The 15,755-nt window shown below is 40.7% G+C and overlaps 1 protein-coding gene across 1 annotated transcript in view; it reads right to left on the bottom strand.

The window, feature by feature from the left end:
* Positions 1–15,755, bottom strand: part of igsf9ba (immunoglobulin superfamily, member 9Ba) — a 64,591-nt gene that overhangs the window by 43,809 nt on the left and 5,027 nt on the right. Inside the window, exon 2 of the mRNA XM_070906179.1 lies at positions 1,940–2,137. Coding sequence (XP_070762280.1) covers positions 1,940–2,137 — 198 coding nt within the window. The remainder of the gene's footprint in view (positions 1–1,939; positions 2,138–15,755) is intronic.

Below are 15,755 nucleotides of genomic sequence, written 5' to 3' on the forward strand. Positions count from 1 at the left end.
TTCTGTTGAAACTGTTTAAAAGACGTGTTGATTCACCTTCATGGTCATTTTGGAGGCTGCAGATTGTGCTGCTGTTGAATTGTAGTGCGTTATACTGAAAGGTATTTCTATTATTTCCACCCCATTTATATCAATGAGGGTGGGAACACAGTATGTTTTCTGTGTTTTAACAATCACTTAATGCGGGTTTAATAAATCTTGTAACTCATTTTTCAATTGAATACCATTAATCTGTTGGTTGTAGCGTCATAAAAGATTTTCATGCTTTATTTTCATTAGATTACTTTTCTTTTTAAACCCCCGTTCTATATGTACAGCATGTAGTGTTTTTTAATACACTGTATTGACTCTATACTATACGTGCTCTGTGCTGCATTGTCACTAGAGTGTGTAGGAAAGAATGTATGTACAATGCAGTCATAAATTGCTGAGACACAGTTATTTCCCTCTATGCACTCAGAGGCAGCAGATGCCGCTGCACAGCCCTGAACGCCATGTTAGAACAGAAAGAAGTGCAGTTCAAGAACAGGAACGGAGCAGAGGCAGCCAAGACTTTCTCTTGGTACTTAAAGGCCTCAGTGTACTGTACCATACCTTATACTTTAAGCCCAAACAGCTGAAGTACCATTCTGAGGGAAAACACACTGGATCACGCAGAAATTGCAGGACAATCTTCTCAATGAAATAGGATTGGGAGGTACATGTACGCAGCACTTTTGCACTGCAATGAATTTAACTGGTAACCGGTAAGCTTGTAATTGGGTCTGCAGCAATGTAGGGAAATCTTTATACTGCATAATCATAGAAATGTTTACAGAATGATTCAAGTTATGCAGGACCCTTAAAGCTAAAATCTGTAATGTTGTTCAAGTAATAGATCCATCAGTTTGATAGACTCACAAAGGTAGATTTACCATGGTTTGGGACATGCTTCATACTCTGCTATGGGGGAAATATTGGTCAGTTATTACATGCCTGGTTGATAATACCGATGCCATCTAACATTAGCAAATAATATGTGTTCATGTAGAATCAGAATCAGAATCAGAAACTGTTTATTGCCAAGTAACAAACATTACAAGGAATTTGCCGTGATCTGATGGTGCTTTAACATATAATCTGACAGACAACAATGTAACCTGGTTGGTGGATAACATCTTCACTGAAATGAGGTTCAACGACACAAAATGATATACTCTGTTATTGTTGCTGTAGTTTAAAGTAATAGTTTGACATTTTGGGAAACATTTTTTTTTTTTTTTGGGAGTTAGATGAGAGGGTCGATACCACTATCATTTCTGTATGGTAAATATGCCGCTAGCTTAGCTTAGCATAAACACTGGAAACGGGGAACATGTGATGTATATGTTGTATGTTTAATTTAATTTAAAAGTTAGCTTGCGTAACATAAAGACTGGGAACAGACAACAGGAAGTCACTGCTCCAGGCAAAGAAATAGTTAGTCACAAACCCCCCGTAAAACTGCAACTTGTTGTTTTAACACTTTGTTTGTAGTATGGATTAAACAAGCAAGTTATAACGTGTTAATTAGCGAGCTTTAGACGTGCTGGTAGGCGGATTTTTGAGCCAGGCTAGCTGTTTCCCTCTGTTTCCAGTCTTAAAGCTTAATGCTTTAAACTACTCCTTTAAATCTGTATTTAATCCTTAAAAGTATTATAAGTGTATTCTTAGAGTAAGTGGATTATATGTATTTTAGTCCCCCTTTGTGTGTGATGTGATGACATCCTACTATCTTTTATGGTCACTGTTTATCATCGTGTACTGTGAAACTTTGTATCAACAAGAATAAGTAATGTGGATTTACTGTGCTTGGCTAAAAAGATCTTGATCCTGATTCATCCAAACATGCATCCAAATGCTCATTAATTCAAAAGTTTTAAAAATGAAATCTGTTACAGATGAACAGCTTTCGTCTCACCAGTGTACTCTGGATCCACATGAGGAGGGTAGAAGCGGAAGTTGATGAAGAAGGGAATAGGCACTCCAAACTTGAACCACTCCACCACATAGGGAGGCTGCTGGCCGTCCAGGGGAGGGGACACGTCACACCCCAGGATCACGCTCTCTCCGGCGCGCGCCGTCACAAACCGGGGCTCCTCTCTCACTCCGTGGGCACCTGAGAGGAAGAAGAAGCAGCATTTACCACAAACAAGGCATTTAATGCTTATCTCATCAGGGCTGAAGTCTAACATTCAAGAGAACAAGATGCCGGCACAGAATTCCTGCAGACAAAGCAGAAAAATCTCATCCATGTCACCCAAGACTAATTTACAAACAGTAATTGGGTGGCAATTAAAAGTGATCGGCTAAACTAATGCACAATGCATTAAAAGTACATCTTGCTCATGGCCTACATCGAGATGGCACCATGCACATGGGTAAACCCTCTCCCTTTCATCATCCTTCCACAGAACAGCCAATCATCATCTGTCACCTGCATCTGTTGGTGAGTGTTTTGTGGTTGTGCCATACTGTACTATAAACGAGCTGCCAAGGGGTTCCATTGATCATAGCTGGCTGCTGCTCAGATAAGCTTTACTATGAGCACCACCAGGCCTGGCGTTTAGCCATGAATGTCCAGGCATGCTGCCGAGAGTTGACCTATCAGATGACTGAAAGGTCGGCATACCTGCCTCAGCAGAACGCTCACTCTGGGAATGGATTTTCTCCAGCTGCCACCCCCGCTTTCATTGAACTGGCTGTGTCTCCACCGTCAGAGCAAGCATGACTACCCGCCCTCGCCCAGGGGGAAAATCGCTTCAGGGATCAAGAGACATGCTGACGTATCACTCCAGAGAAACACCAGCTGAATAACTGAACGCTTTCATTAGCAGTATCATTTGCATTAGCAGGGACTAATTTTTTTACAAGAAGAACAAATACGTTGGTACTTGGAGGTATAACAGGCTCAAGCAGCACTGTAATGACGTTTCTCTGCTCCATGTTGAAATGGAAACGTTACATGACCTGCGAGCACTATGCCTTTCAGCTGTGCACGCTGAAATCAAAAGCCAAATATTTTCACCCAGTTCTTGTGGCTGAAAAATAAAGCTATAACTCCTTCCCCTAAAGGCCATATGCATCACTTAGTGATTGTGTTTACCAGTTTAATCTGCATCATCCTGTGACAGAGTTAATCCACTTTGTGCATTTCAGCCAGCACAGATTCTGGACTGAAACAGAGCAGATTTAATCAAATTACACTTTTTAAAGTGGAGATGTGGTCTGCCAGTTACGGGCCTCAGTCCTGGAATCTGCTTTGCTATTGTGCCTCTTTGTTAAGAATGGAAAAACAGCTATGCCATGCTACCCTGAGCTCTAATGAGTGACACAAACCTAATGAAACGCATGTGCATGACTCAATGAACCCCACATGACCATTCAACAGCCCCTGTAGGTCTCTGATAGACCAGCACGAGAATACAAGAAACTGCACGAGTCTGAATACTAATACTATAACAGGATTAATGCCCAACAAACACACTGTAAATGTTACAAGTAAGAAATCTCATAGGGGAGCTGATTGACAACTACAAGCCACAGAGGCTGTGCATCAGAAGAACGACACCACTTGTACTAATTTGGGCCATCTAAATCATGCCGGTAATAAAGCAGCGTTTTTCATTAAAATGAAACTGAGTGGGAGTCAGCGTTTGATCAAGCACAGTGCAGCGTGTCAAAATGCATAGATTTGCTGAGAGTGAACGAGAGAGGAGGAGATTGACGCAGAGAGCTTCTGTGGGCATGACGCTCTGCCCTGCAACCTGTACAAAACATGACCTTTTAATGCGCTTCTGAGGAAACCTGTCCCATCCAGTTATAAGCAAAACAAAATCAGAAATCTGCTAAACTAATCCTTTCAGGCTTGCAAAAAGCCTGAAATTCACACCTGAGCACGCTCCATTGCAGCCTCATTTATAACACCTTTAAAAAAGATTATAATAACCCCTTTCAACACCCCATGCGGCGCTTGCACCGAGGCATATGCTCTGAATTTTCTTGTTAAATGCTCTCAAGAAAAAGCCCACCAAATTTGAATTCTTGATCAGGGAATCCCAACAAGGGTGCGTTAAAGCAAGGGTTCAACATTTTGGGAAAAGTTGCTTTCTTGCTGGGAGTTAGACGAGAACATGGATACCAATCTTATTTCTGTCTGTGAAATATAAAGGCTACAGCAGCCAGTTAGCTTAGCATTAAGACTAATTTACATATATTTATATTTATAACTTGTTTGTTTAGTTCGTACAACAAACAAAGTGTTAAAACAAAAAGCAATTTTACTGGGGTTGTGTGAATAATTGTTCCCAGTCTTTATGCTAAGCTAAGCTAACCGGCTGCTGGCTGTAGCTTCATATTTATTATACAGACGTGAGAGTGTAATCAGTGTTAGCTGGGCTGTAATTTGAATATTACCATTTCAAAACATATCAAAACATAAGATACAGGCAATTCAAAATAGCCACATCAAAAGCCCTGTTATGCCGCAGCTTAGATGGTTGTCATAGTAACGCAACAGGCTTTTCGGCATGAGAGTTTTCCAGGTGCAGAGCGGTCAGAAACAGTGACTTGTCAGAGCAAGCAATGAAAAGGTTTGTCACCGTAAACAGAGCTCAAAGATATTCTGAACCCAGTCTGGAACGGCTGTTGTGGATTTTCAGGACACACGTATGTGTACCCGACCAGGGTGTCGGATAACAAATTACGGTAGAGGCTTTGAGTGTCTTTTGTCTTTACTTATGGGTCCGGCACTTGTGCTCTATGGCTTTCCAGCAGAAAACAGGCTCCCATCCATAATGAAACACACTGGATACATTGTTTGGTTTGAGTAAGTAGAGTCACTTGACATGAAGCACAGGCTCAAACCCGCGTGGCACGACTGTGCAGGCTGCTGAAATCCATTGTTTTCTCTGCAGATGGTTCAGGTTACAGAAGTTTAGCAGCTCTGGTTTCTGGCTGGCATTATTTTTGGATCCTGGTGGGAGCTTGTCTCGGACAGAGAGTAGACTTTAAAGACTTGAGATAATATATTGGAGGGCTAATAATTCTCCAATTCCTTTATGGGATCCTCATGAGGGGACAATCAGCACAGGCTTGGTCACCGCTTTTTGCCTTTTTCATTTCCTTAATGGAGACACGGTGACCCGGTGGGGTTTATGGGGGCTTATTCAGGGGAAAATATTCATGCTCTCAACAAGACATAAATGTGATACAAGGGTCCACGCTTAAGATCTTCCAAATAAACAGTGCTGTAGATATAAAGGCATCAATACAGTTAAGAGATGATGGCAACTCATGATTGCTTTTGCACTGTAAATGTCAACTTAACTCAACTGAAGTTGAAACCCTCCGAATACACAGAGGTAGAAATCTGTTGAGTAAGATCTGCATAAATCAGACAGCTAATAAATCCAGGAGAGCAATATGTTTTATGTATCTTTCCTCGGGACACAGCGGATTTACTGCTATGATCATGAATTCCTGAAGGGTAACAATTCAGTCACCTGTCAGATAAATCATCTATATGGCAGGCGGTTCATGTACAAAACCAAATACAGAGGGAATCATTCCTCATTGTTTGGCATGGGCTAAACTGGCAGTACCACAGTTTCTCCTAGTCAGAGTGAGAGGTAGGGCTGCAACTCACAATGATTTTCATTACTGATTCATAGAGTCATCATTTGGCCTATAAAATGTCATAATAAATGCTAAAATGCAACAATTTCCTGAAGCCGAAGGTGAGATCTTCAACAACAAGTCCAAAACGCAAAGATAATCAATTTACCATCATATAAGACGTGTGTCTCCCAGCCCTTTTGGTTTCAAATAAAGCAGTGTCTACTTGTGACCTGGCTTCACAGGCGTCAGAAGTCTATAAGTTACAAGTTTTGACCTCCAAATCTGTCAGATTGTCTCATTTGAAAACATTTGAAGGCGCAAAGAGGTAAAACTATCAGATTTACAATAGAAAGCATTGTATATAGATATACAATAAAAAGCAAAGACTGGAGATAAGAATTTAAATTAGTGTAGCAGAACTTAGTTTCTTTTCTTCATACCTATTCCGTTAAGCATGTTGTGAACCTGAAAATGTCGTTATTGTGTCACGCATATAGTAAGTATGGGACTACAAGACAACGTAAATTCATACAAGTCAGGACCAGTAGGAGTGCTGCGTAAACATGTCCAAACAGCAGAGAGCTTCAAGTATAAATAAGCAACTAGAGCATCTTTCACAATCAAATCTAAATTCATAAATTACACACAAAAACATTTACTATACAGAAATCAGAATAGTAATTATATAATCTATCTTGCCTTCTTTTCCAGGCTTTTGAGACAAAGTTAACAAACTTAAACAAGCCAAAATTAAAACAGCCATTTCCTGGAAAACTGACCCTCTCAAATCATCGTAATTTGCACAGTACAAAAGAAGATGGGACTCACTTTCCCCTTCACCCAAATCACACAGCTCACGCTATCAGTTTTCCTCCTGAATATTTTTTTGAATCGACCAACCAGAGTCAAAGAACACCAGCTTTCAACTGTGGCACTAAAGATCTTTAGCTCCTGGATAAATAAGGTTGGCCTTGACGAGATATTTTCAAACCATTTTTCTTCAAACTTCAATAAAAGCTTTACAACATCACGAAACAAGTTATTTTACCCATGATAACTGTGTGATTTACTCACATAAACACCTTATTTATTCTATCAGCAGCCATTTTGATGAGATGATTCCACAGTCGGATCATTTCATATTTTGGCTGTACTGATCCTGGTACCAGCTCATGTCTTCCTGAATTGCCATAATTGGGAGCAAATATGTGAACCCCCAGAAAACATCATATCGCTCTATTCTGTATGATTTCTACAGTTTTAGAGTCCTTTAAGCCCCATATGCCTGCAGCTTGGTTCAGTATAGCGGAGACACTTGCATTGTAAAGTTGTGTATGTAGAACAGCCAAGATCATCACGTTCAAACCAGCCTCATAAATTCATCAAGAGAAAAAACAAAGTATTTCTATGAACTAACATAGTTCTTACCCGACCTTTCTTTCTGAAATGCATTTGTGTTTTGCTCTGATTTATTGCTAATCTCCACAAACTAAACACATTTAACATACTCTGCAGGTCAGACTACAGACTATAAATAACATCATCCGCATATAATAAAATACCCAATTTAATATCATTCCAGGCGTTGGCCTGGATAAGCCTCCTTAATGTAGAGATAAGTCATTCAAAAATATTGCAGTTGTTTTACTCCAAAAGGTGCGTTGAACCAGTCAGTGAACATATCATTGAGCTCGACACAAGCAACTAGGCAACTATACAAAGTCCAGGTCCATAAATTTAAGTAAGCAAATCTCTATTAATTCAGTCAAACGCCAACGAAACATGCAAAAGTGTATTTTGTCTTTGTCAATTCTAGTTCTAATAATAATTTGATGTTACGTCATCAACACAGGTCTGTTTCTTTCTAAATCTATTCTGCTCCTCGACAAGGCACTGTACCATCTCTAAATACTGTGTGAGCCTGTTGTTCAGTATATTAATTAAATTAACTTGTGACCCATTTAACACTGAGATAAGAACAAAGAAAAGATCCTCAGAGTAAAGGCTGGAACTACAAAGAATATCTGGGTTTTTTCTTGAAATATGACTTAAATTAATCGAATATCAAAGTAATTGCCTATTATTTGTCAATCAATTAATTGTTGCAGCTCTAGTGAGAGCTTTCCTTTCATTTAGTCAATAATTATAATAATTTTATTTATAGAAGACTTAATCAGTGCTTTATGAGACAATTAAACAATATTAGCACAAATACTCAGAACTGAGTGAAGCAGCCAAAGACAAATGTTTACTGATACACAATGTGATGTAACAAAATCACAGACAAATGCGACGCATCGGTTCGAGGTCAATAAACAGCTGTGATGAATCATCGCAGCAGAACAGCGGGGGCACGCGGGGTTAAATTCGCAAGAGATTTCTACTCTGTAGCATTTTGCAAGTGGCTGAAAATGGCTCTCGCACGAAAAAGCACACCAGAACTACACTGTACTTTCAGTAATGATCCCAGATTTGTACAGTAAATAGACTCTCAAGGCAATTTTTGGGGCAATAATCAGGCAGAGCAGAGCCGCCGAAATGTTTTGACAGTAATGACGTCCAATAACACGCTGAGCAATATTGTGGAAAAATATGAAAACTGAGGGAGTTCAGTGAGGGACAATTTCAGACTCAGGTTTTCTGGTGCAGGGTGTTTTTGACACAAGCGCAATATTTCACCCAGTAAAACTAAAAAATCTAATATTTATAGGATAACCATCGCTCACTGCAGTTAGAGATTTTGTAAAGGATATATCAGACTGTGTGTGCGCCTCGCAGTGACGAGGATATGAGCCGCTTTGTGCTGGACAGAGCTGTGGAGGATGTAATGGAATATAGACTGGACGGAGGCTGGAGAGAGAGTCTCAAGGACGTGCAGCCACTGGGCTGGATGGGCCACTGACAGGGCGGTAATTGAATGCCAGCCTGCATGTGCTGAAGGTCACATCAGAGAATGGCCTGAGAGTGTGTGTGTGTGTGTGTGTGTGTGTGTGTGGTGGAGGGGATATGCCTGTGTGTACATATCTGTGTGTTCATCTGGGTCTGTAAAATTCAAATACACAGAAACTAAAGTACAAACTCTTTCAGTCTCGGAAAAAAGAGAAATTTAGATAGAGAGTATGTTCATATGTAACCTGGTATCCTGGTTTTGTGTCACATTGAGGATTTAGCTGGTTATTCATACATGATTATAATGTTACCTAATACCTCAGCAGTTATAGCATGAAGCTATAGTCTGAACCCTACTTCACTACAAACTCTCATCACTACGTCATAGAATTTGATCGACCACATTTTGATGTGCATCGGCTCTGCACACCGGTGGCTTCATGCAACGTATGACCATCACTAATTGTATCGCAATTCTTTGATTGACCACAGCTGTACACCGTTGCTACGGTTATGCTTACTTTATCTAGCTAGCTGCTGGTAATGGAGTCGGGTACCACAGAGGAGAATTCCGGGCTAACCGCGAAGCGGGAGGAAAAATTAAGTGCACGTTGGAAGTATGGTTAAAAGACAATGTACCGAGAAGTGGCATCATGTGACGGCTGCACCGACACAATGAGATGCAGCTTCAAGACCAGCAGTTTTTATGACCGATTAAATGATGATTCTGATCTGCTGACACTCAGACCATTGGGAGAGTCCAGAATCCTAAAACACACATGCTTCTGCAGGTTTACAGCAGGTGTTACTGTATGAAGCTTTGGCTAAAGTTCAATAGATCTTTTCTCTCACGTTCTGCTTTTATTCTTCTCTGGGTGAACTTCTGCTCTTTCCTCTTCTCTGTCACTTCCGCTTTCCAACGCCGTCAAACTCCCGACACATTCACAATTCTGACTTACGATCTTTCTGCCTTAAAGTTTCCATCCGCCACCTGATGTCTTCTCTCCACCAGCGTCCAGACTCCGAGGGACCCTGTCCTCTCTCCGGTCTTCATCTGGGACTAATGAAGATGCTTCACATAGATGGAGGTCAATCGCCAAAATATTTCTCTGTTGCTAACCTCAACAAATACTGCCAACAGACCTCTCCTTACTGAACTCAAAACACTTCAGAGCTCTCACTTAGCAGCAGCAACTTGCTCACAATTTTGACTGCTGGTGAGCGTTGAGAATCTGACTCCAGCTGGACAATTTTTTGTTTTTACTGGTTGTCCAAGTATTCAGACTGGCAATACTCTTCTCCCCAGTTTCCTCTCGCTCGCTCTTATATACACATCTGGGAGGAAACACTGTCTCTACACATAACTATTAACTTATGTCTTATATCTTTGACATTATATTCTGTAGACCAGTCCTGTCTGCCAGATGCTGCACAAGGTTGTATTCAGCAGACAAGACAAAGACCTCAGAGTCTCTACTTTTACTATTGTCCAGGGACAATCCAAGATGGATTTGGTCTCTTCATTATTTAGCCCTCTTTAATGGCAAAGTTCCTCCCTCAGACAAGCAATGCTCAGTCAGGGATGCAATGGATGTGCTGACACCTGCTCGAACACACAGCAGAGAGAGAGAGAGAGGTGTGTGAAATGGTTTTAGCTTGCCAAAGACTCAAAGGGCAAACCAACATTGCTGGGCACTGCACAGCCAGAGGTGCACATTATAGGGCATCTTTGGCAGGAGCTGCAAGTCACACAGACTCCTCAATCCAGCCATGATTCAGTCATTTTTTAGATGAGTTCTATAAACGCTTTAGCCAAGGTGTTTTAAATTAATTACACAACGAGGCATATTGCTGCTAACAGCGCTTATTAGTGCTTTCGTGTGGCTTGTCTAATTACAGCTGGTTATGAGACTGTTTATTCAGCATCAATAAATCATACGTAACAGTGTGAGTGAAGAAATTCAACTCAGAGCTCCTATGTCGCATGTGAGCTCCATACATCTTCCAATCGACGTATCCGCTTCCATATAATTCCCATTCGCTCACTTCCTCTTTCTCTTTCTCTGACTCTCTCATGTACACACACTCAAACTGCAGTTCAGAGCAACATAAGTGTGCTCAGTGTGGATTCAACACTTGTCTGCAGAAAGAAGCACTTCTTGGGCAGATGCATGTATGTGTTTCCCCAAAATAGAGGACAGACGCGACACATTCAGGATTGCAGAGTTCCTTTCAGATGCAGGAAATATGTTCCTGATTGAAGATGGAGTCGGTCGAGCAAGCGTCGTAGTGTTTTGAAAAAAGGCAAAAATAGTATGAACATTATGAATACTGCAATAAATCAGTGTATTACGATGTTTCTTTTGTGGATTGCTTCTGTAGTTAAGGCGTCTCTGTGTGTCACTATTCGTATGTTAAATTTATTGTATTGTTAATTTAATTTTTAGGTCATTTTGTCTTAAATCGTTAGCACTATTGGCATCATTTCCTCTTTGTATCATAAGCACTGTTTTGCTACTTTTTAAGCACTTTTTAACACTTTTGAAATAAACTTATTTCTATAAATAATGTGGCTAATGATAAAAATCTCACTGCAGTTTGTGAACTGGATTCTCTAGTGTGGAAGTCACACAGTTTGCGTGAACAAACCATCCACCCAACCTCCTCCCTTACACGTTTCATGGCAGTATAACAACGTTACACCACCTCCACCCTTGCTACTAAGAGACTTCAGTGCAATTATTTGCCCAACTGCAAGAGGAAAATGGAAATATAGGTCATTTTAATCTTAATGAAAAAACTATATTGTTGCATCCCACAATAAAGGAGTTATCCGAGACCTTCTATTGCAAAAGAAACAATAGCAAATATTATAATGCAGAGATGCACCAATGTGTTAATCAGTAATAGTTACATAGAAGTATGTCACCTAACACAAATGTCACATTGGGACCAGGATAAAAGTATAATTATGTGAAAAGTCACGACAATGGCTGGTTACGTAGCCATCAATAGGTGCAATGTCATCATACTGAAAATGTGGCTGATATCAAACCAGACTTCATTAAGTTGCTTAATAAATGTACTTTTTTTTTTGCAAATTCATGTGCACATTGTCTCAACATGAGTCCCAGACACGCCATGTATGGAAAGGAACAAGAGTAAAAGAAAATGTCAAAGTCTGAATCATGATCTCAGCAAACTGCACTGCGTAACCTGAGTTACCTTACGGAGAAGCATTGACTATTGGTTTTTCTCGTGCTTTGTCATTGTTGGAATTCCCTATTTAATCATTAAGTACGTTTATCGGTCGACTGCCTGAGTAATCGCAGGTCTACACATATTTATTTTTTCAGCTGCATGATAAGACAGTACAGATCCTTAAACTGGACCTACAGTGAGTATAAGATCAACACAATCATATTTTTACATTATTATTATTATTATTATAAGCAGCACTGCATGCTTCCAGAGAGATGATGATCTGGTGGCTGGGAAACGGTCCATCCAACCAGAACCACATGATCTGAAAAACTGGCTTTCCCAGAATGCTGCAGGCTTTGTTTGCAAGGAGACTCCGCTGGGACTGGACTGGCTGAGAGAGAAGGGGGGGGGGGGGGGGGCATCGCCAGAAAGAGCTGGCACATGCCCAGTACTGAGAGTCTGCCATCCACAGCTTGAGCACAGGCCCTTTCCTAAGCTCATTACTAAGCTTTACTCTTATGATTGTGAGCGAGAAAGTACGGCAGTTAAAAATATGAATAAGAGAGATGAAGTTGTACCGAATGTCTGCTGGAAAATGATGAACTGGTTGCACCAAATCATTTCAGAACGGCTTGGCAGGCAAGTTAAAGCATCAGTCAAGCAAATATGTTAAATACACATACTTGACTTAAAAAACTGGACAGGTGAGAACAGAAGTGACACAAAGATTAAGATTAATAACGACAGCTGAGTGAGTGCCGTCTAGTGATGCTCTGAGAAAACAGAAGCTTAAATAGGGGTTTTATTAAAAGCAGTTTGTTTGCATGAGCTGCATGAGGGCTTTGCGCTGCTTGTTGTGTCATCTACCAGTAAGACCTGGTCCTGGTTGAGATCTCGGTCTTGGTTCTTGATGCTCAGGTGAGTAAACACTCTACAGTGACCTTCTGTTTTTATTTGTTGGATCTTTTGGGATGATATGGGTAGCATGTGGCTCCGTACATTTACTCAAGTATTGAGGTTCTTATACTTTACTTGAGTATGCTACGTTATTCTGCCACTCCACTAAATGTGTGTACTTTTTAGTCGACTGCTATGGTTACTGGTACTTCTCAGATTTAAAAAAAAAAAATCTACAATATATGATATAACAGTATATAAAGTAGTTTAAATTACCTCCAACTCGGCCAATGGCAAAAATGAAATGGTGCTCACATGTTAATGCATCAGTAATACTAATCCAATAATGTAAAATAGAATGTCACACTGTTAGTGGGGATATTTTGCATAATTTCTTTTGATACTTTATATTTTGCAGCTAAGACATTTACTTAAGTTGCACTTTTAATGCAGGAATTTTACTTGTAGTGGAGTATTTTTACATGGTGGTATTAGTACTTTTTTTTATTACTACTGGCAAAAACCATCAGTGATTGAATGACAGGGAAATATGATGAGGTCTCGGCCTCGGTCTCGACCTCAGACACGGGTCAGAGATGCTATACCGCCCAATACAACCTGATACTAATCCATTCACTGCAGTGGTCAGCATAGAAAATACATTGTGCATCATACAAGAGATCATGTACTACAAAGAGCAACGTGTTCTCAAGTTACTGGTCTTGGGCGGCATGGTGGCGCAGTGGTTAGCACTGTCGCACGGGTTAGAGCTGGTTAGAGCGGGTTGGGGGTTTGATCCCCGCCCCCCCCCCCCCCCCGTCATGTCAAAGTGTCCTTGAGCAAGAGACTGAACCCTAAGTTGCTCCCGATGGAGACCAGCACCTTGCACTGCAGCTTGGTCACCATCCGTGTGTGAATGTGTGAGTGAATAGGTGAATGAGACGTAGCTGTGAAGGTTGAAAAGCGCTACATAAGTGAGATCATTTACCATTCATTTAGTCACTATAGTAACACGTATAGTAATGTCAGCATAGACACATAACTGTCCACTCAGCAGTGTACAAAAACCTCCGTGGCCGTCCCCTAAGATTCAAATCAGTCGGCTCAGACAGAGGCAGCTGCCCGGAGGAGGAGAGGCCTTCATTAGGGGCCCAGCAGGGTGTACTGGAGAAGAGCTGTGTGACGTGTTTTAATTGTGATAGCACATAAAGATACTCATTAGTAAAAAAAAAAAAAAAAAAAAACAGAAAGAAAGAAATAGAAAACAGCCAGGCCACTACAGCATTTATACAATCACTGAAAACCACATCAAGCCAGAAATTAAAACCAGCCTCCTTCTTCAAGTATAGTATACAGTATAGTTATTTTATTTCCTGTATTAATTTGCAGCATTGATTGCTTTTAAATAGAACTGACCCAACCTCTGCAACCCTGTGGCACTGTATCATTTAGTGCCCATCACCAGGCTGTTAACACTGCAATACTGCCAGGGCCCGCAAGAGCTCTTAGGGGGTCAAGAGGGCTTTGATTCTTAGAGATGTCAAGGGCCAAACCACTTGACACGAATTGACAAATGTGATTTATTGACATCAATCACATTTAAAAGGAAATTCCACCAAAACTGACTTTTGATTGTTCTTCCCAAAGAGTGGATCTTTTACAGAAAACTAACATTTCTATTCTATTGTTGCAGTTTTATGAAGTTTGCAATATGATTTTTAACAAATACAGAAAAGCAGTCATAACATAAAACATCCCAAAATTGCACAGAGGCGGATGTTTTAAGAGAGACAAGCTTGTCTCTAACCCATATCATTAAAACTTTTGAAAACACTGCAGATATTAGACAAATTAAAACACTCCTGTCAAAACATTTCCTCAACCATCTCATGGAAAGCTGCCTCAGACAACATCTCAGACAGTTCCAACATCCAGACAAAAAACCGAAGACAGCCCAGTCTATCTGAACCACAATCTAAAGCTGGACTCCAGAGACAGTAGGAGGGCTTTCAGACACTGCCTCAGCACTACTGGGAGGCCTCAGATATGTGAGTGGCAGTTTTGACACCTTCACAAATACTGTCTGCTTCTATATATGAAGCAGAAGCGTGCCTTCAGAAGAAACCCAGTGACAAGAACAAGTGTGCCAAGCCACGGTTCACGAGGGAGCTCAAGATCCGTGTGAAACATCAAGAAGCAGGCTCACGAGAAGGGAACTACAGATGAACACCATCTGGCCAAAAGCCAGTTCAACAAACGCTGAAAGAAACACCAGCAAGTCCCAGCACCGGACCTGAGAGGGGAGTCAGTCTGCCATCAGCGACTCAGGCTGAAAATAGTCCTTCAAATATACCGCTCCCCGACACTTGCCAATGACATTTAATTACTTCTGTATTGCCATCAGCGTCCCTCTTGCATCACCTTGATTGGTTGCCAAGTCACCGTTGACTTTGTTGAACTAACCTCGAGTCTCCCCGACCATATGTTGCCTCCCCAATGGGCACTTGGCACAAGAAAACTTCTTTGACTGTCCATTTAATGGGACTGACTCCTCATACTTGAGCTATGAGTGTAAACCACTGACTGATGTGGTTAACTGGTTATAAAAAGAGTCCTACAGTACGAGGTAAATATTTGAAAATAGTGATCCATCTAATTGATTTATCTAATTATACTATCTGAAGCTGATTTTTTTTATACATCTGAATTTAACTGCATCAATTTTCTATAATTCATTTCTAAAAGTTTGTGAAACTGGATGAATTAAATTAATATTCACCTTAGAAGGTTGTAACTTATTTTCCTTTTTTAATTCATTATTTAATTAAACAGCTAATCCACAGGCTAATACAACAGCTCACTGCAAAACCCAACACTTCCAGCACTTGCCAAGAATAAGACGACTGCCAAGTTCATGAGATTGTTGACAAGGTGCAGGCGAACTTATTGTGTGGAGGGATCAAAGCTGTTCACCACACGTTTACACTGAAAACAGCCCTGTATTTAAGAAAAAACAAACGCAATGAGCTGCGTTGGTGGGGGTCGTGTTGTTTCAGGTAGCGGTGAGATGACAAAATAAGATCCAGAAGAGCCGGTGTGAGTAATAGATCCATGAGTTTGAAGGCTTA

This window comes from Enoplosus armatus, chromosome 5 (assembly GCF_043641665.1).
Source record: "Enoplosus armatus isolate fEnoArm2 chromosome 5, fEnoArm2.hap1, whole genome shotgun sequence".
NCBI classification, from domain to species: domain Eukaryota; kingdom Metazoa; phylum Chordata; class Actinopteri; order Centrarchiformes; family Enoplosidae; genus Enoplosus; species Enoplosus armatus.